General features: G+C 44.7%; 1 protein-coding gene across 1 annotated transcript; it reads left to right on the top strand.

Moving 5' to 3' along the window:
• Window positions 1–16011: 16011 nt before the first annotated feature.
• On the top strand, window positions 16012–22529 carry LOC121285074 (tubulin alpha-3 chain-like). The gene is made up of 3 exons (XM_041201196.1): window positions 16012–16342; window positions 19028–19176; window positions 21430–22529. Exons 1-3 carry the CDS (start codon window positions 16012–16014, stop codon window positions 22396–22398), a joined length of 1449 nt encoding a protein of 482 aa, XP_041057130.1. The 3' UTR covers window positions 22399–22529.
• Window positions 22530–22893: the final 364 nt, after the last annotated feature.

Genomic DNA, 22893 nt, shown 5'->3' with positions numbered 1-22893 from the left:
ACTCATACCCCTCCAAATACTGATTGATCCACCCAACACTGACCCATACCCCCAAATACTGATTGATCCCCCCAACACTGACCCATACCTCCAAATACTGATTAATTCTCCCCAACATTGACCCATACCCCCAAATACTGATTAATCCCCCCAACACTGACCCATACGCCCAACACTGACCCATACCCCCAAACACTGATTAATCACCCCAACACTGACCCATACCCCAAATACTGGTTAATCCCCCCAACACTGACCCATACCTCCAAATACTGATTAATCCTCCCCAACACTGACCCATACCCCCAAATACTGATTAATCCCCCCAACACTGACCCATACCCCAAACACTTTTTAATCCCCCCAACACTGACCCATACCCCAAATACTGATTAATCCTCCCAACACTGACCCATACCCCCAACACTGACCCATACCCCCAACACTGACCCATACCCCCAAATACTGATTAATCCCCCCAACACTGACCCATACCCCCAACAATGACCCCTACCCCCAAATACTGATTAATCCCCCCAACACTGACCCATACCCCCAACACTGACCCATACCCCCAAATACTGATTAATCTCCCCAACACTGACCCATACCCCCAAATACTGATTAATCTCCCCAACACTGACCCATACCCCCAAATACTGATTAATCTCCCCAACACTGAACCATACCCCCAACACTGACCCATACCCCAAACACTGACCCATACCCCTCCAAATACTGATTAATCCCCCAACACTGACCCAAACCCCCACCACTGACCCATACCCCCAACACTGACCCATACCCCCAACACTGACCCATACCCCCAACACTGACCCATACTCCCAACACTGACCCATACCCCCAACACTGACCCATACCCCCAATACTGATTAATCCTCCCCAACACTGACCCATACCCCCAACATTGACCCATACCACAAATACTGATTAATCCCCCCAACACTGACCCATACCCCCAAATACTGATTAATCCCCCTAACACTGACCCATACTCCCAACACTGGCCCATACCGGCAACACTGATCCATACCCCCAATACTGATTAATCCTCCCCAACACTGATCCATACCCCCAACATTGACCCATACCCCAAATACTGATTAATCCCCCCAACACTGACCCATGCCCCCAAATACTGATTAATCCCCCCAACACTGACCCATACCCCCAAATACTGATTAATCCTCCCCAACACTGACCCCTACCCCCAACACTGACCCATACCCCCAAATACTGATTAATCTCCCCAACACTGAACCATACCCTCAACACTGACCCATACCCCAAACACTGACCCATACCCCTCCAAATACTGATTAATCCCCCCAACACTGACCCAAACCCCCAACACTGACCCATACCCCCAACACTGACCCATACCCCCAACACTGACCCATACTCCCAACACTGACCCATACCCCCAACACTGACCCATACCCCCAATACTGATTAATCCTCCCCAACACTGACCCATACCCCCAACATTGACCCATACCACAAATACTGATTAATCCCCCCAACACTGACCCATACCCCCAAATACTGATTAATCCCCCTAACACTGACCCATACTCCCAACACTGGCCCATACCCGCAACACTGATCCATACCCCCAATACTGATTAATCCTCCCCAACACTGATCCATACCCCCAACATTGACCCATACCCCAAATACTGATTAATCCCCCCAACACTGACCCATGCCCCCAAATACTGATTAATCCCCCCAACACTGACCCATACCCCCAAATACTGATTAATCCTCCCCAACACTGACCCCTACCCCCAACACTGACCCATACCCCCAAATACTGATTAATCCTCCCCAAACACTGCCTCATCACCTCTCCAAATACTGATTAATCTCCCCATCACTGACCCATTCCTCAAAATACTGATTAATCCCCCAACACTGACTCATACGCCTCCAAATACTGATTGATCCACCCAACACTGATCCATTCCCCCAAATACTGATTGATCCCCCCAACACTTACCCATACCTCCAAATACTGATTAATCCCCCCAACACTGACCCATACCCCCAAATACTGATTAATCCCCCCAACACTGACCCATACCCCCAAATACTGATTAATCCCCCTAACACTTACCCATACCCCCAAATACTGATTAATCCCCCAACACTGACCCATACCCCCAAATACTGATTAATCCCCCCAACACTGACCCATACCCCCAAATACTGATTAATCCCCCCAACACTGACCCATACCTCCAAATACTGATTAATCCCACCAGCACTGACCCATACCCCCAAATACTGATTAATCCCCCCAACACTGACCCATACCCCTCCAAATACTGATTAATCCTCCCAACACTGACCCATACCCCCAAATACTGATTAATCCCCCCAACACTGACCCATACCCCCAAATACTGATTACTCCCCCCAACACTTACTCATACCTCCAAATACTGATTAATCCCCCCAACACTTACTCATACTTCCAAATACTGATTAATCCCCCCAACACTGACCCATACCCCCAAATACTGATTAATCCCCCCAACACTGACCCATACCCCCAAATACTGATTAATCCCACCAACACTGACCCATACCCCCAAATACTGATTGGTCCTCCCCAACACTGATCCATACCCCTAAATACTGATTAATCCCCCCAACAATGACCCATACCCCCAATTACTGATTAATCCCCCCAACACTGACCCATGCCCCCAAATACTGATTAACCCCCCCATCACTGACCCATTCCCCACAATTACTGATTCATCCTCCCCAACACTGACCCATACTCCCAAATACTGATTAATCCCCCCAACACTGACCCATACACCCAACACTGACCCATACCCCCAACACTGACCCATACCCCCAACACTGATCCATACCCCCAACACTGACCCATACCCCCATCACTGACCCATACCCCCAACACTGACCCATACTCCCAACACTGACCCATACTCCCAACACTGACCCATACCCACAAATACTGATTAATCCCCCTAACACTGACCCATAGCCCCAACACTGACCCATACCCCCAAATACTGATTAATCCCCCCAACACTGACCCATACCCCCAACACTGACCCATACCCCCAACACTGACCCATACCCCCAACACTGACCCATACCCCCAACACTGACCCATACCCCCAACACTGATCCATACCCCCAACACTGACCCATACCCCCAACACTGACCCATACCCCCAACACTGACCCATACTCCCAACACTGGCCCATACCCCCAACACTGATCCATACCCCCAAATACTGATTAATCCTCCCCAACACTGACCCATACCCCCAACATTGACCCATACCCCAAATACTGATTAATCCCCCCAACACTGACCCATGCCCCCAAATACTGATTAATCCTCCCAACACTGACCCATACCCCCAAATACTGATTAATCCTCCCCAACACTGACCCATACCCCCAACACTGACCCATACCCCCAAATACTGATTAATCCTCCCCAAACACTGCCTCATCACCTCTCCAAATACTGATTAATCTCCCCATCACTGACCTTTACCTCAAAATACTGATTAATCCCCCAACACTGACCCATACCCCTCCAAATACTGATTAATCCTCCCAACACTGACCCATACCCCCCCAAATACTGATTAATGCCCCCAACACTGACTCATACCCCTCCAAATACTGATTGATCCACCCAACACTGACCCATACCCCCAAATACTGATTGATCCCCCCAACACTGACCCATACCTCCAAATACTGATTAATTCTCCCCAACATTGACCCATACCCCCAAATACTGATTAATCCCCCCAACACTGACCCATACGCCCAACACTGACCCATACCCCCAAACACTGATTAATCACCCCAACACTGACCCATACCCCAAATACTGGTTAATCCCCCCAACACTGACCCATACTTCCAAATACTGATTAATCCTCCCCAACACTGACCCATACCCCCAAATACTGATTAATCCCCCCAACACTGACCCATACCCCAAACACTGATTAATCCCCCCAACACTGACCCATACCCCAAATACTGATTAATCCTCCCAACACTGACCCATACCCCCAACACTGACCCATACCCCCAACACTGACCCATACCCCCAAATACTGATTAATCCCCCCAACACTGACCAATACCCCCAACAATGACCCCTACCCCCAAATACTGATTAATCCCCCCAACACTGACCCATACCCCCAACACTGACCCATACCCCCAAATACTGATTAATCTCCCCAACACTGACCCATACCCCCAAATACTGATTAATCTCCCCAACACTGACCCATACCCCCAAATACTGATTAATCTCCCCAACACTGAACCATACCCCCAACACTGACCCATACCCCAAACACTGACCCATACCCCTCCAAATACTGATTAATCCCCCCAACACTGACCCAAACCCCCAACACTGACCCATACCCTCAACACTGACCCATACTCCCAACACTGACCCATACCCCCAACACTGACCCATACCCCCAATACTGATTAATCCTCCCCAACACTGACCCATACCCCCAACATTGACCCATACCACAAATACTGATTAATCCCCCCAACACTGACCCATACCCCCAAATACTGATTAATCCCCCTAACACTGACCCATACTCCCAACACTGGCCCATACCCGCAACACTGATCCATACCCCCAATACTGATTAATCCTCCCCAACACTGATCCATACCCCCAACATTGACCCATACCCCAAATACTGATTAATCCCCCCAACACTGACCCATGCCCCCAAATACTGATTAATCCCCCCAACACTGACCCATACCCCCAAATACTGATTAATCCTCCCCAACACTGACCCCTACCCCCAACACTGACCCATACCCCCAAATACTGATTAATCCTCCCCAAACACTGCCTCATCACCTCTCCAAATACTGATTAATCTCCCCATCACTGACCCATTCCTCAAAATACTGATTAATCCCCCAACACTGACCCATACCCCTCCAAATACTGATTAATCCTCCCAACACTGACCCATACCCCTCCAAATACTTATTAATCCCCCCAACACTGACTCATACGCCTCCAAATACTGATTGATCCACCCAACACTGACCCATACCCCCAAATACTGATTGATCCCCACAACACTTACCCATACCTCCAAATACTGATTAATCCCCCCAACACTGACCCATACCCCCAAATACTGATTAATCCCCCCAACACTGACCCATACCCCCAAATACTGATTAATCCCCTAACACTTACCCATACCCCCAAATACTGATTAATCCCCCAACACTGACCCATACCCCCAAATACTGATTAATCCCCCCAACACTGACCCATACCCCCAAATACTGATTAATCCCCCCAGCACTGACCCGTACCCCCAAATACTGATTAATCCCCCCAACACTGACCCATACCCCTCCAAATACTGATTAATCCTCCCAACACTGACCCATACCCCCAAATACTGATTAATCCCCCCAACACTGACCCATACCCCCAAATACTGATTACTCCCCCCAACACTTACTCATACCTCCAAATACTGATTAATCCCCCCAACACTTACTCATACCTCCAAATACTGATTAATCCCCCCAACACTGACCCATACCCCCAAATACTGATTAATCCCCCCAACACTGACCCATACCCCCAAATACTGATTAATCCCACCAACACTGACCCATACCCCCAAATACTGATTGGTCCTCCCCAACACTGATCCATACCCCTAAATACTGATTAATCCCCCCAACACTGACCCATACCCCCAATTACTGATTAATCCCCCCAACACTGACCCATGCCCCCAAATACTGATTAACCCCCCCATCACTGACCCATTCCCCACAATTACTGATTTATCCTCCCCAACACTGACCCATACTCCCAAATACTGATTAATCCCCCCAACACTGACCCATACCCCCAACAATGACCCATACCCCCAACACTGACCCATACCCCCAACACTGATCCATACCCCCAATACTGACCCATACCCCCAATACTGACCCATACTCCCAACACTGACCCATACCCCTCCAAATACTGATTAATCCCCCCAACACTGACTCATACCCCTCCAAATACTGATTGATCCATCCAACACTGACCCATACCCCCAAATACTGATTAATCCCCCCAACACTGACCCATACCTCCAAATACTGATTAATTCTCCCCAACATTGACCCATACCCCCAAATACTGATTAATTCTCCCAACACTGACCCATACGCCCAACACTGACCCATACCCCCAAACACTGATTAATCACCCCAACACTGACCCATACCCCAAATACTGGTTAATCCCCCCAACACTGACCCATGCCCCCAAATACTGATTAATCCCCCCAACACTTACCCATCCCTCCAAATACTGATTAATCCCCCCAACACTGACCCATACCCCCAAATACTGATTAATCCCCCCAACACTGACCCATACCCCCAAATACTGATTAATCCCCCTAACACTTACCCATACCCCCAAATACTGATTAATCCCCCCAACACTGACCCATACCCCCAAATACTGATTAATCCCCCAACACTGACTCATACCCCCAAATACTGATTAATCCCCCCAGCACTGACCCATACCCCCAAATACTGATTAATCCTCCCCAACACTGATCCATACCCCCAAATACTGATTAATCCCCCCAACACTGACCCATCTCCCCAAATACTGATTAATCTCCCCATCACTCCCCCAAACACTGCTTTCATCACCTACCCCCAACTACTGATTCATGTCCTCAACACCACCTCCCCAAATACTCCATCACCCCCCAAATACTGATTAACCCCCCCAACTACTGATTCATCTGAACACCACCTCCCCAAATACTCCATCCCCCCCATATACTGATTAACTCCCCCCAACACTGACCCATACCCCCAAATACTGATTAATCTCGCCATCACTGACCCATTCCCCCAAATACTGATTAATCCCCCCAACACTGACCCATACCCCCAAATACTGATTAATCTCCCCATCACTGACCCATACCCCCAAATACTGATTAATCTCCCCATCACTCCCCCAAACTCTGCTTTCATCACCTACCCCCAGTACTGATTCATCATTCAACACCACCTCCCCAAATACCCTATCACCCCCCAAATACTGATTAACCCCCCCAACACTCCCCCAAACACTGCTTTCGTCGCCTCCGCCCAGATACTGATTAACCTCCTCAACAGCACCTCCCCAAATACTGCCCAATCACCCCCACCTTATCATCACCTCCCCACACACTCATCCTGCTCCAAAAAATGGCCATTGGCTAGCGATTTCAAAAAAATTCTCAGCTCACTTTCCAGACCAGCACCTCCTCAGGACAACTCCATATTGAGAATAAAGTCTGTTTTACTGAGAACATGGCTGCTCAGTTTTGGTTGGGAATATTCAAGAGAAAGAAGCTGAGCAACGTTATAAGGTCACTACAGATAAGGAAGTAAAGTTGATAGAATTCAAACACAGGCAGAGCACTGGATCGTGAATGTCATCCAATGCAGAAGGCTGAGGAAGGTCAGAGCAGAGATCATGGCCCACAATCATTTAGATGTGTTTGGATAATGTCGTTGTACTAGATGACTGGAGTAATGCCAGCGCATGCCTCTTTAAGAAGAGGCAGAAAGATAAACTGCAGAATATAGACCAGTCAGCTTAACAGCTGTGTTGGGCCGCCTAAGGTCATAATATGGATTTGACTTAAAATGTGGCTATTTAGAAAAAACATGAACTAATTAAGTACAACCAGCACAGGTCGATTTAAGGCAAGTCAAGCCTGACATGTTTAACAGTGAGAAAATAATAGAGTGCATTGATAGCACAAATTCTGTGGATGTTGCATTTGTGCATTTTCAGAAAGTGTTTGACAGGATGCTGCATAGGATTTTGTTTGATAAAATTAAGGCATATCATGTTAAAGGGAGCATGGAATAAATTCCCTGTCAGTGATGGGATGCTGACTAAAGGATAAAAACAGGGATTAAGTGTTTTATGGCTTTTCTTTTGGACTATAGGAATTTAAACTGTAGTTCCCTTCAGGACCAGTAGTAGGACTGTTGGTCTTCTCATTATATACAAATGGTTATTTCTCAGCCATAGGTAGCACAATATCAACATTGACGACCACGCCAAGATAGGTAGTTGTAAACATGTAACTGTGAGGAAGATTGTCAATGATTTCATGAGAATTTGGATTTATTTGGTTTGGAGTAACAGATATCTTTTGAAATTAAATGAGCAGATTTACAAGGTGGTAGATTTGAAAATAGAATTTTAAAAATGTACACTAAATCGTGAAACTCTACAGGAGTAGACAAGAGAGATTTATGGATTCAGATACATACATTTTCAAAAATGGGAGTATAAGTTGGTTTAGGAAGAGATGTCAGGAAGTAGGTGGAGAAGCCAAGGAGTGACAGGCAGTGGAACATATTGCCATGTGGGGAGGTTCAGTGTGAGAGCAAGTTGTCATCATCCGTGAACTCTGTTCCAGTAAAGGACAGGAAGAAAATGCAGTGATTCGCAATAAGGTCGCCAATGATGTGCCTGTGAGTGAACAGGTATTCTGGAGGGAAATTCAGAGATGGGGGAGAGATGGGTGATTGACTCACTGGCAAAGTCCAAGGGGCTGTTGATTGATGAGATGATGAGAATGGGATGCGGATAGCTCCCAATGAATGTTTGGTGGGAAAGTAGGCAAAAGGGGCAGCTGGTTGTAAACCTCAATGAGCTTTTCAGAGAACGCCATAAGAAACACAAAAGGTAACCATGGGCTTACTCAGAGGGGATTGGAGCCTAGAATGGTGGCAGGAGAGTAAAAGACAGAAAAGTAGTAATGAGTTGCTGTACTGCATGCTAACTTTCTGCAGATTCATGTACAAGGATAGACATACTGCAATATACCACACCCTCTTAGTTGCATAGATAGTGGTTGGTTATAATCTTCCAAAATTCTCGAGATTCTGGAAAGGTCCCAGCAGATTGGAAAACAGCAAATGTAACATCGTTATTCAAGAAAGAAGGGAAACAGGAAGCAGGAAACTATGGGCAAGTTAGTCTAACATTTTTCATTGGGAAATTGCTAGAAACCATGATTAAGGAGGGAGTATTTAGAAAATTTTAATACAATCAGGCAGAGTCAACATGGTTTTGTGAAAGGGAAATCGTTTGTAACCAATTTTATTAGAGTTCTTTGAAGATGTAACAAACGGGGTGAATAAAGTGTATTTGGATTTCCAAAAGGGATTCGATTGTGGCACGTAAAAAGTCACCACATACAAGATAAGAGCTTGTGGTGCTGGTGATATATTAGCATGGATAGAGGATTGGCTAACTAACAGGAAACAGAGAGTTGAGATAAATGGGTCATTCTCAGGTTGGCAAACTGTAACAAGTGGAGTGCCATAGAGATCAGTGCTGGGTTCTCAACTATTTACAATTTATATTAATGACTTGAATGAAGGGACAGACTGTATTGTAGCCAAATTTGCTTATGATACAAATATCAGTAGGAAAGCAAGTTGTAGAGATGATACAAAGGGTGTGCAAAGAGATATAGATTAAGTGAGTGGGCAAAAAATTTGGCAGATGGATTATGATGTGCAGCCGTCAATGTGACTCCAGGATGGTTTGCTGCCTTCTTGGTGCTAGGGTCAAGCATGTCACAGAAAGGCTGCAGGATATCCTTGTGGGAGAGGGTGAACAGCCAGAGGTCATGGTCCATGTTGTTACTAGCGACGTAGGTAGGAAGGAGGATGTGGTCCTGCAGTCGGAATTTAGGGAGCTAGGTAGAAAATTAGCAAGCAGGACCTCTAAAGTAGTAACTTCCGGATTACTCCCAATGCCACATGCAAGTGAGTATAGAAATAGGAAGATAAGACAAGCGAGTGCATGGCTGAAAGTTGGTGTAGGAGGACTTTAGATTCCTGGGACACTGGGACTGGCTCTGGGGGAGATGGCACGTGTACAAGCCGGACGCGTTGCATCTGAACAGAGCCTGGACTGAGTTCCTTGTGGGATGTTTTGCTAGTGTTGTTGGGGAGGGTTTAAACTAACTCAGCAGGGGTATGGGAACCAGGAGAGAATATTAGAAAGTAATGTCAGGGTGCATGAAATGCTGGGAGAGGCGGATAGCACTAAAATAGAGAATAGTAAGATGGAGTCGGATTAAGGAGCAAGTAATGAAGTCGAAATCAGGGTTATACTGAATGTATGTGAATCCATGGGGTATAGTTAATAAAATTGGGAAGTTACAGGTACAAATTACTTGTGGGATTATGATGTTGTGACAATAACGGAGACCTGGCTTAAGGAATGGTAGATCTGGGTGTTAAATATTCCTGATTACAAGGTGTTCAGAAAAGATAGGAAAGTGAAAAAAGGAGGTCGGGTGGCATTTTTGGTTAAGGAGAGTATTGCAGTAGGGGAGAAGGAGGAGCTAGAGCCAAAGAAACAAGGGTGCAATTATATTGCTTGGTGTAATTTATAGACCACCAGCTAGTGAGAAGGATCTAGAGGAACACATCTAGAAGGATCTAGAGGAAATTACAGAGAGGTGTAAAAATCAGAGTAGTTATAATGGGGGACTTTAATTACTCATCTATAGATTGGGATAGTGGTAGTGTAAGGCGCAGTGAGGGACAAGTGTTCCTAGATTGTGTTCAGGAGAATTTCCTACAGCAGTATGTGTCCAGTCCAACAAGAAAAGAGGCATTTCTAGACCTGGTTCTTGGGAATTAGGTGAGCCAAGTAGATCAAGTGACAGTGGAGGAACATTTAGGGGACAGTGATCAGGATGTTTAGGATGACGATGGAAAATGACATTTGTCAATCCAGAGTAAGAATAATCAACTGGCAGAGAGCGGACTTCAGTGAGGCAAGAACATTGCTGGGCTGGATAGACTGGAACCAAAGGTTGGCGGGAAAACAGTAGCAGAACAATGGGCTACCTTCAAAGAGAAGATGATTTGGCCACAGTCAATGTATGTTCCCTCAAAAGGGAAGGGTAGGACAAACAAGTCCAGAGTTCCCTGAATGACAAAGGAGATAGAAATTAAGTTAAAGAAGAAAAAGTGTGTTTACGACAGATGTCAGGTAGCAAATACAATTGAGAACCATACTGAATACAGAAGATCCAGAAGGGATGTGAGAAACCATATACGAGAAGCAAAGAGGGATTATGAAATAAGACTGGCAGCTAACATAAAAGAAAAACTCAAAATATTCCAGAAGCACATCAATAGTAAAAGGAGGAGTAGGGCTGATTAGCAACCATAAAAGAGGATTTACACATAGAGACAAGAGGCATAGCTGAGGTGTTAAATGAATACTTTGCATCTGTCTTTACCTACGAGGCAGATGCTGCCCAGGCCATGGTGACAGAGGAGGAAACTCAGCCACTAGAAGGTTTTAAAATTGATAAGGAGGTGGTATTGGATAAACTGTCAGTGTTTAAAGTTAATAAGGCATTGGGACCGGATGAGATGCATCCAAGAATATTGAAGGAAGTGAGAGAAATTGCAGAGGTACTGGCCATAATCTTTCAATGTTCCCTGAAAGGGGGGAGGTGCCAGAGGACTGGAGAATTGCAAACATTACTCCCTTCTTCAAAATAAGTTGTAAAGATCTGCCCCGCAATTACAGACCTGTCAGTTTACCTTCGATAGTGGGAATCGTCTAGAAACAATTATTCGGGGTAGAATTAATAGCCACGTGGAAAAATGTGAATTGATTCGGAAGAGTTAGCATGGATTTGTTAAAGGAAATCGTGTCTAACTAACTTACTGGAGTTTTTTGAAGAAGTAACAGAAATGGTTGATGAGGGCAGGGCCATTGACGTGTATATGGTCTTCCATAGGAAAGTTATAGGTCATGGAACAAAAGGGACAGTAGCAACCTGGATATAAAATTGGCTGAGGGATAGGAAACAGAGAGTAATGGTAATTGGGTATTTTTTAGGCTGGAAGAATGTTTGTAGTGGAGTTCCCCAGGGGTCGGTATTGGGACCTTTGCATTTCCTGATATATACAAATGATTGAGATCTTGGTGTGCAAGGGACACTTTCAAAGTTTGTGGACAACACAAAATTTGGGAGGATTGTAAACAGTGAGGAGGACAATGTAAAACTTCAAAACGCCATTTACACATTGGTGGAGTAGGCAGATAGGTGGTAGGTGAAGCTCAACGCAGAGAAGTGTAAGGTGATACACTTTGGTACAAAGAACGTGGAGAGACAATATTAAATAAAGGGGACTATTCTAAAGGTTGTGCAGGAGCACAGAGACCTGGGTGTATATGTACATAAGTCATTGAAGATGGCAGGACAGGTAGAGAGAGCTGTTTCTAAAGCATACAGTATTCTAGGCTTCATTAATAGGGGCATAGAGTACAAGAGCAGGGAGGTTATGATGAGCTTATATAAGATACTGGTTAGACCTCAGCAGGAGTATTGTGTACAGCTCTGGGTGCCACATGATAGGAAATATGTGAACACATTGGAGACAGTGCAGAAGAGGTTTACAGGAATGGTTCCAGGGATGAGACACTTAAGTTATGAGGAAAGATTGGAGAAGTTGGGACTGTTTTCCTTGGAGAGGAGAAGGCTAAGAGGAGACTTGATAGAAGCTTTCAAAATCATGTGGGGTCTCGACAGAGTAGATAGGGAGAAACTGTTCCTGCTCGTAAATGGATTGAGACTAGAGGGCACAGTTTTAAAGTGTTTTGCAAAAGAAGCAAATGTGAGATGAGAAAAAACTTTTTCACACAGCGAGTAGTTAGGGTTTGGAATGCACTGCCTTAAGTGTGCATGTAGGCAGGTTCAATTAATGCATTCAAGAGGGCATTGGATGACTATTTAAATAGAAACAATGTGCAGGGTTACGGGGAAAAGGCAGACATGATGGGCTGAATGGCCTCCTTCTGCATTGTAACAGTTCTGTGATTCTGCTGCGGTACAGAGGGATCTGGGTGCTCTTGTACATGAATCACAAAAAATTAGCATGCAGGTACAGCAAGTAATTAGGAAAACAAATGGAATGTTGTGCTTTATTGCAAGAAGGATGGAGTATCAAAGTAGGGAAATCTTGCTACAGCTGTACAGGGCACTGGTGAGACTGCATCTAGAGTCGTGTGTACAGTTTTTGTCCCCTTACTTAAGAATGGATATAAGGTGAGGTGAGAGTGACTGCCCTGGACATCAAGGCCGCATTTGACAGAGTGTGGCATCAAGGAGCCCTAGCAAAACTGGAGTCAATGGGAATCATGGGGAAAACTCTCCGCTATTTGGAGTCATACCCAGCACAAAGGAAGATGATTGCGGTTGTTGGAGGTCAGTCATCTCAGCTCCAGGACATCACTGCAGGAGTTCCTCAGGGGAGTGTCCTCAGCCCAACCATCTTCAGCTGCTACATCAATGACCTTCTTTCCATCATAAGGTCAGAAATGAGGATGTTCGCTGATGATTGCACAATATTCAGCACCATTCGTGACTGCTCAGGTACTGAAGCAGTCCATGTCCAAATGCAGCAAGATCTGAACGATATCCAGGTTTGGGCTGACAAGTGGCAAGTAACATTCATGCCTCCCAAATGCCAGGGAATGACCATCTCCAACAAGAGAGAATCTAACCATCACCCCTTGATGTTCAATGACATTACCATCACTGAATCCCCCACTGTCAAAATCTTGGGGGTTACCATTGACCAGAAGCTGAACTGGACTAGCCATGTAAATACTGGCCAGAGCAGGCCAGAGGCTAGAAATCGTGCGACGAGTAACTCCCCTCCTGCCTCCCCAAAGCCTGTCCACCATTTACAAGACACAAGTCAGGAGTGTGATGGAATACTCCCCGCTTGCCTGGATGAGTGCAGCTCCCACAACACTCAAGAAGCTTGACACCATTCAGGACAAAGTAGCCAACTTGATTGGCACTGCACCCACAAACAGTCATTCCCTCCACCACCGATGCACAGTAGCAGCTGTGTGTCCCATCGACAAGATGCACTGCAGGAATTCACCAAGGCTCCTTTGATAGCATCTTCCAAACCCACGATCACTACCATCTAGAAGGACAAGGGCAGCAGAGAGATGGGAACACCACAACCTGGAAGTTTCCCTCCAAGTCACTCACCGTCCTGACTTGGAAATATATCGCTGTTCCTTCACTGTCGCTGGGTCAAAATCCTGGAATTCCCTTCCTAACAGCACTGTGGGTGTGCCTAAACCACATGAACTGCAGCGGTTCGAGAAAGCAACTCACCACCACCTTCTCAATGGCAACTAGGGATGGGCAATAAATGCTGGCCCCAGCCAGCAAAGCCCACATCCATGAATGAGTTATAAAAAAAAAATAAGTGCATTGGAAACAGTTAAGAGAAGGTTCATTAGGCTGATTCCTGGGATAAAGGAGTTGTCTTTTGAGGAAAGGTTGAGCAGGCTGGGCCTCTACTCATAGGTGTTCAGAAGAATGTGAGGTGATCTAATTGAAACATATAAGATTCTGAGGGAATCTACAACCAGAGGGCACAGTTTAAAAATAAGGGGTCTCCCATTTAAGGCGGACATGAAGAGGAATTTCTTCTCTGAAGATTGTTAGTGTTTGGAATTCTCTTCCCCAGCAAGCAGTGGAGACTGGATCATTGAGTATAGTCACCGCTGAGTTAGACAGATTTTTGATTGACAAGGGAGTTAAGAATTATTGAGGGCAGGCAGGCAGCTGATATCATCCATATTGAAGCCCTTCCCTGTTTCTTTGGATCAGAAGAGAATTTCTTTATTGCTTTGTGGAATTTTCTGCTTGATTTTATCATGTAGGCTTAGTTGCATATCCCATTTTATAAATTACTTATTCCATCTCAGCATTAAAACACCTCCCTTCTGCCCGTCACCATTTGTGGGAGAGTTTTTAGCCACCTGGGTCCTGCTCTTTGGCGCTCTCCCACTAAACCCCTTCACCTCCATTCCTTTAAAAATCTCCTGAAACCCTGTCCCTTTGATAAAGATCTTGGCCCATCCAAATCTCCCTCTCCCTGGCTTGCTATCCACCTTCCTTATTCCTAATTGTGAAGTGGGAGATGGTGGCATAGTGCTAATGTCACTGGACTAGTAATCTGGAGGCCCAGCCTAATGCCCTGGGGACATAGGTTTAAATCTCATCATGGTAACTAGTGGAATTTGAATTCAATTAATAAAGTCTGGAATCTAAAGCTAATATCAGTAATAATGAATTGGAGTGTGCACTTGTACTCGTGTCCCAGCAGCCAACTTGGCAAAGAAAATCATTTGTACCATAGAAATCGATAACTACTGAATTGAAAACATTACCAGGCTGCTCCAACATCAGTCATTTTAACTGGGTCACTGCAGAATCAAAAGATTATAGCCAAGAAACTGGCCGTTCTGCCCAAGTATTACTCTGCACCCCCATATGAGCTACCCAGTTTAATTCTATCCTGCAAACCCTTTAATATTTCTCTTTTACAAGCAAATGCCTAATCCCCTGAAATGATTTGTGTGTACTTCAGAGATAATGAGACGTTGGTGTGGTGTAATGTTACTCATCTAGTGATCCAGATGCCCAGGCCAATGCCCTGGGGACATGGCTTCAAATCCCACCTTGGCAGCTGGTGGAATTTAAATTCAATTAATAAACCTGGAATTGAAAGGTAGTCTCAGTAATGGTGACAATGAAACTATCATTGATTGTTGTAAAGACCCATCTGGTTCACTAATGTTCTTTAGGGAAGGAAATCTGCCATACTTATGATCTGGCCTACATGTGACTCCAGATCCACAGCAATGTGGTTGACTCTAAACTGGCCTCTAAAAGAGGCTATTTAATTCAAGGGCGATTAGGGATGGGCAACAAATGCTTCCCTTGCCAGCAATGCCCACATCCCATGAAAGAATTTAAAAGAAGAGTACCTTGGTATGCTTCTTACATTAAGGGCTCAAAATGTTTTTAAAATATAAGCTTCACTTAGCTAATCAGTATTATTGCGACTTGTGTTACTGTCTTAGCCTGACCCGTTTTGTACTAAGTTTTGTGCTTTCTGTTCCACAGCATGAATGTATCTCTATCCATATTGGCCAGGCTGGTGTGCAGATAGGCAATGCCTGCTGGGAGCTGTACTGTTTAGAACACGGTATCCAGCCTGATGGTATTATACCCAGGCAATGGACTTACGGAGCTGCAGACAACTCCTACAATACCTTCTTTAGTGAGTCAGGTGCTGGAAAACTTGTGCCTCGAGCAATGTTCATTGACTTAGAGCCAACTGTGATTGGTAAGTCACTAGAAACTCTTTTCTACATCGCCTCTTTAATTTCAAGTCTTCATTTCTTTCTTAAAAATCATTGAGTGGCATAATGAATTGGAACACTTCAGCAAAATATTGGGGTCACAGCTTACATACATCTCAGACTTTATTGCAAAGGGGATGGAGTAAAAAGTAGGAAAGTCTTACTACAACTGTACAGGACATTGGTGAGACCACACCTGGAGTACTGTGTACAGTTTTGGCCTCCATGCTTACGGAAGAATATCCTTACATTGGAAGCAGTTCAGAGAAGGTTCATTAGGCTGATTCCTAGGATGAAGGGGTTGTCTTACATGGAAAGGTTGAGCAGTTTGAGCCTACACTCATTAGATTTTAGAAGAATGAGAGGTGACCTTATTGAAACATATAAGATTCTGAAGGGGCTTGACTGGGTAGATGTTAAGAGGATGTTTGCCTTTGTTGTGGAATTTAGAACAAGGGGGCACAGTTTAAAGATTAGCGGTCCCTCATTTAACTCTGTGATGAGGAGGAATTTCTTCTCTCGAAGGGTTGTTAGTGTTTGGAATTCTCTTCCATAGAGAGCAGTGGAGGCTGGGTCATTAAATACATTCAAAGCTGAGTTAGACAGATTTTTGATTGACAAGGAGGTCAAGGGTTGGGAGCGGGGACAGGCAGAAAAGCGCTGTTAAGGCCATGATATTTCTGAATGACAGACCAGGTTCGATGGGCAGAAAGGCCTACTCCTCCTATTTCTTATGTTCCTATGATAAAATCACAAAATCACAAAAGTGCAGAAGGAGGCCATTCGGCCCATTGAGTCTGCACTGGCTCTCTGAAGGAGCATTCTGCCTAGTCCCACTCGCCTGTCTTATTCGCATAGCCTTGCACATTCTCCCTTTTCAGATCGTAATCCAATTCTCTTTTCAATACCTCAATTGAACCTGCCTCTACCACCCTCGTAGGAAGTTCATTCCAGACTCCAATCGCCTTCTGAAAAAAATTTTCCTCACATCACTCTTACTCCTTTTGTCAATTATTTTGAATCCGTGCCCTTTATTTCTTGATGCTGTCTTGAGTGGGAACAGCTTCTCACTATTTACCTTGTCCATACCCTGCAGGACCTTGAATACCTCTATCAAGTCCTCTCTCAGCCTTCTTTTCTCCATGGAAAACAGTCCCAACCTCTCCAATCTACCCTTAGAGCTACAGTTCTTCATCCCGGGAATCATTCTTGTGAATCTCCTCTGTGCTCTCTCCAATGCCTTCACAGTTTTCCTCAAGTATGGCACCCAGAACTGGACGCAGTACTCCAGATGAGGCCTAACCTAACTATACAAGTTCAACGTGACTTCCTTACTCTTGTACTCAATGCCCTATTAATGAAGTCTAAAATACTATATGCTTTTATTAACTGCTCTCTCAACATGCCCTGCCATCTTCAATGACGTATATACATATACACTAAGGTCCATCTGTTCTTGCACCTCCTTTAGAGTCTCTCCCTTTATTTTATACTGTCTCTCCATTTTCTTCCTGCCAACATGAATCACCCCATGTTTCTCTGGATTGAACTTCATCTGTCACTTGTCTGCCCAATCCACCAATATGTCTATGTCCTTTTGAAGTTCAAGAATATCCTCATCACAGTTGACAATGTTTCCAATCTTCATATCATCTGCACATTTTGAAATCATGCCCTGCACACCACAGTCTAGGTCATTAATATATATCAAGAAGAGCAAGGGTCCCAACACTGACCCCTGGGGAATTCCACTACAAACCTTCTTCCAATCTGAAAAACAACCATTTATCACTATTCTCTGTTTCTTGTCAGTCAGCCAATTTCTTATCCATGTGCCTACTTTTCCTTTTATTCCATGACCTAGAATTTTGCTCTCAAGCCTGATGTGAGGCACTGTTTCAAATGCCTTTTGAAATTTCATATACACCACATCAACAGCATTTCCTTTATCAAGGTTCAGTGTTACCTCAAAAATCTCCGGTAAGTTAGTTAAACATGATTTTCCCTTAATGAATCCACATTGGCTTTCCTTAATTATCCTGTACTTGTGTAAGTGACTGTTGATTTTGTCCCAAACTATAGTTTCCAGAAGTTTCCCTACCACTGAAGTCAAACTGACTGGTCTGTAGTGGCCAGCTTTATCCATGCACCCCTTTTTGAACAAGGGTGCAACATTTGCAATTCTCCAGTCCTCTGGCACCACCCCTGTGTCTTAAGAAGACTGGAAGGTTATCACTAGTGCCTTCACAATTTTCACTCTCACTTCCCTCAGTACCCTTTGCTGAATTAAAAAATGGCCTTTACTATAAAAAGTGTGTTCAGGATTGTGTATATGTAGCACATGTACAAAGTACTGTAAAATGATCAAAAGATACTGGTTCTGGAGAAGGTCGTTTTCTCACCTTGCACAGACTTGACATGAATTCCCTCAAGTTAAGCTTTTGTCCTGCTTAGTAACATTTAAACGTTCTGGCCCAGGAGTTTAAAAGTGGGTGAACATCAGGCTGAGTGGGAAGGTAAGTGTCCTGTACTTTATGGCAGTGATGGCAGTACTCACAGCGTTAGACCTTCCGTTTCTTTCCATTTTCACTGGACTTCCAGCTTAGCTTTTTGATGAGCACATACAGAAGATAAACTGGCTCCTGAAAACTTATTACTCTGGTTTCTAGATGAGGTCCGTACTGGTACCTATCGCCAACTATTCCATCCAGAGCAGCTCATCACAGGGAAGGAAGATGCTGCCAACAATTACGCCCGTGGGCACTACACCATCGGCAGAGAGATTGTTGATCTGGCTCTGGACAGAATACGCAAACTGGTAAGAAATTTTTAGATGGAATGTGGAGGCTCGAACTTTCCAGTTCACCCTCACTAAATCAATGAATTGAAATGGAGTATTCTTCCCCCTAACCCCCTAGGTGAGTTCTGTGTCATACCTAGATAGGGGAGAAGAGAGAGCAGAGGTGAAGAAGTTTCTTAGGGATGATGTTGTCATGGACTCTGATCGGCTGTTTATTTTGCAGAGGTGGCCTAGGCTTCCCAGTCAGGCTGCGGTTTGTGGCAGCCTGAAAGGAGGCAAGAGAATGGAGACATTTGTTAAACATTTTTAGTGCGAATGTGAACTGCCATTATATTATGGAAAGGTTCAACTGAGTAACTAAATGACACCATCCTTTTTTTGCCAAAGAACTTATTGCTATCAGTTATTATTGGCTATCCCTCGCTAGCAAGGATGGTTGTCATCCATGAGTCTGAAGATAGCTGACGAGACAGATTTGGTATCTGCAGATTTTGCTATCAGTTACAACTCTGGAGATTGGTCTTCACCTTTGACCTCAGGGAATAGGTAACTAAAAAGAAAAATCAAACTCCATGATGGCTGTTATGAGAACGAAGGACCTTGCATTTCCACAGTGCTTTTCATGACCTCAGGACATCCCAAAGCCATTGCAGCTAATGACATACTTTTTATAAGACCGTAAAAAATAGTAGCAAGGATAGGTCATTTCAGCCCTTTGAGCCTGCTCTGCCATTCAATAAGATCATGGCTGATCTGATAGTAGATTCAACTCCACTTTGATGTCTGCCCCCCCCACAACCCTTGTCTCCCTTATAGGTCAAAAATCTAACTCAGCTTTGAATATATTCAATGATCCAGCCTCCACTGTTCACTGTGGAAGAGAATTCCAAACACTAACGACCCTCTGAGAGAAGAAATTCCTCCTATCTCCATCTTAAATGGGAGACCCCTTATTTTTGAACTGTTCCCCTAGTTCTAGATTTCCCCATGGGGAGAAACATCCTCTCAGCATCCACTGTCAGCCCCCTCAGAATCTTTTCAAAATCATCACCTTTCATTCTCCTAAACTCCAATGAGTATAGGCCCAACCGGCTCAATCTTTCTTCAGCCTATTTGGAATGTAGTCATAGTTGTAATAGAGCTGCTGGTAAGCCTGAGCTCCCCAGAGTTAGTTTTCTCTGTTAGGTAGGGACTATAATGAAAATGTAGAAAACTGATTTGATCCATGAAAATAGATTGGCTGTTATTAAAATTCAAATGCAATAATATGCACTGATTCTCACTGATTGTATTCAGCTTGGCTAATTCCTGATGGACATCCTGGCCTGGTAAAGCTACCAGTCTATGAGATTCATGGTCATGCAGTTGAGGTCAGCTGAGCAAAAGGCTTAGGGAAAGTGAAGAAACACCTGAGTTACAAATATTTTCAGAGTCTTGGCTGGTGATAGTGCTCTCGCCTCTGAGTCAGTAGGTCATGGATTCAAGCCCCACTCCAAAAACTTGAGCACTGACACTTCAGCGCAGTACTCATGGAGCGCTGCACTGTCAGAGTTGCTGCTTTTCAGGTGATTTGTTAAACCGAGGCCCCAGTGTCGCTCTGAAGATCCCCTGGCACTATTTTGAAGAAGAGCAGGGAAAGTGTGACCAGTGTCCTGGACAAAATTTTTTCTGTCAGCCAACATTGTTCATTGTATATTAATTAAGGATTGTATTCAGGTGGTGGGGATGAACTGCGGATTCACTTGTTCTCCTATGTATAGGAGCAGACTGAAATTGTGGTTGTTGTTTTTGGAGGTGCATGTTTGTAATGTGTCTATCTGTAAGTAAAAGCTTATAAGCGTGTAAAGATTAGGCTCCAGTTCTATCCTTCACTGCCTGGCTATCTAGAATAAAACAAACATCACTTCAAAAAAAGCAAATGACCTGGTCATTTGTCTCATGGCTATTTCTGGGAGTTTGCTGTGCACAAACTGGCTGCCATGTTCCCCACATTACAACAATGACCAACCTCCAAAAATACTTAATTGACTGGAAACCTGGGATGCCCTGAAGTGGAGAAAAATACTATATAAATGCGAGGGCTTCCTTTCTAAATTAATGGAAAATATTGTCTATGGACTTCTCCCCCTGACATTTACTTTTTTGTTTAAGAACATTATCTAACAAGAAATTAAGCGAGATGCTTACCTTTACACTTAAAATTGTCTGATGTTGTGATTCAGAACGTAAAAATACAACTGGCTAACCTAGAATATATCCTGTTTTTCATAGGCTGATGATTGTACAGGACTCCAGGGTTTCCTCGTGTTCCACAGCTTTGGTGGAGGCACTGGTTCTGGTTTCACTTCTCTTTTGATGCAGTGTCTCAGTGTTGACTACGGCAAGAAAACCAAGTTTGAATTTACCATCTATCCAGCCCCTCAGATCTCAACAGCTGTGGTTGAACCCTACAATGCCATCCTCACTACCCACACCACCCTTGAGCATTCCGACTGTTGTTTCATAGCAGACAATGAGGCCCTTTATGATATCTGTCGCAGGAACTTAGATATTGAGCGTCCAACCTACACCAACCTGAACCGGCTTCTTGCCCAGGTTGTATCCTGTATTACATGCTCCCTTCGCTTTGAAGGTGCTTTGAATGTTGATCTGATAGAATTCCAGACCAATTTGGTTCCGTATCCACGCATCCACTTTCCCTTGATTGCCTACGCTCCAGTGATCTCAGCTGAGAAGGCTTACCATGAGCAACTCTCAGTGGCTCAGCTCACCAATGCCTGCTTTGAGCCAGCCAACCAAATGGTCAAGTGTGACCCTCGCCATGGCAAGTACATGGCTGTAAGTATGCTCTTTCGGGGTGACGTGGTGCCGAAAGATGTCAACTCTGCTATTGCTGCCATCAAGACCAAACGTTCCATTAGATTTGTTGACTGGTGTCCAACTGGTTTCAAAGTTGGCATCAACTACCAGCCTCCCACTGTGGTGCCTGGTGGGGATCTGGCCAAGGTGCTACGTGCTGTGTGTATGCTGAGTAACAGCACAGCCATCGCTGAAGCCTGGGCTCGTCTCAATCACAAGTTTGATCTGATGTACGCCAAGCGCGCCTTTGTGCATTGGTATGTGGGCGAGGGGATGGAGGAAGGGGAGTTCTCAGAGGCTCGTGATGATTTGGCAGCCTTGGAGAAAGATTATGAAGAGGTTGGCATTGACAGTTCTGAACTTGACCGTGAAGAATATTAGAACACTTGAAACTTTGTTCCAAAGATGAAATTAGCAGGGGTTAATAAAGCGATTAGCTTTTCTTGTCTCTGTGGTTTTCCATCATGTGGTTTTCCACATGAGCATTTTTCTTGTACTATTTACTTAAAAATAGAGGTAATACTGTACTTGGTAAAATGCTGCTGCCTAGGACTTTACTCATGCTGGTTAACCCTGCTGGTTAAAACGGTGAGTATAGCTGGGCCATAAAAAGACTAGGAGGTCACCAGGTTCACTTTGTGCTGCAGCAGTAAGTGTACTGCACCTGACCTCAGTGACACCAGATTGGCCAAATTGATCAAGGTGCCAACAGACTTGGGTTGTTTTCGTTGGAGCAGAGAAGACGGAGGGGCAACCTGATCGATGTGTACAAGATTATGAGGAGCATGGACAGGGTGGAAAGGGAGCAGCTGTCCCCTTAGTTGAAGGGTCAGTCACAAGGGGGCATAAGTTCAAGGAGAGGGGCAGGAGGTTTAG

Source organism: Carcharodon carcharias, chromosome 12 (assembly GCF_017639515.1).
Source record: "Carcharodon carcharias isolate sCarCar2 chromosome 12, sCarCar2.pri, whole genome shotgun sequence".
Classification (NCBI taxonomy): Eukaryota; Metazoa; Chordata; class Chondrichthyes; order Lamniformes; family Lamnidae; genus Carcharodon; species Carcharodon carcharias.
Note: the sequence above shows the minus strand (reverse complement) of the source record. Positions and strands in the feature narration are given on the sequence as shown.

Bases quoted from the DNA above. Each gene is read 5' to 3' on its own strand.
- LOC121285074 (XM_041201196.1), top strand. From the start codon at position 16,012: ATGTTTTTAAAATATAAGCTTCACTTAGCTAATCAGTATTATTGCGAC. The intron at 16,343-19,027 runs GTAAGTCACTAG...TCTGGTTTCTAG, and splicing joins CTTAGAGCCAACTGTGATTG to ATGAGGTCCGTACTGGTACC. The intron at 19,177-21,429 runs GTAAGAAATTTT...TGTTTTTCATAG, and splicing joins TGGACAGAATACGCAAACTG to GCTGATGATTGTACAGGACT.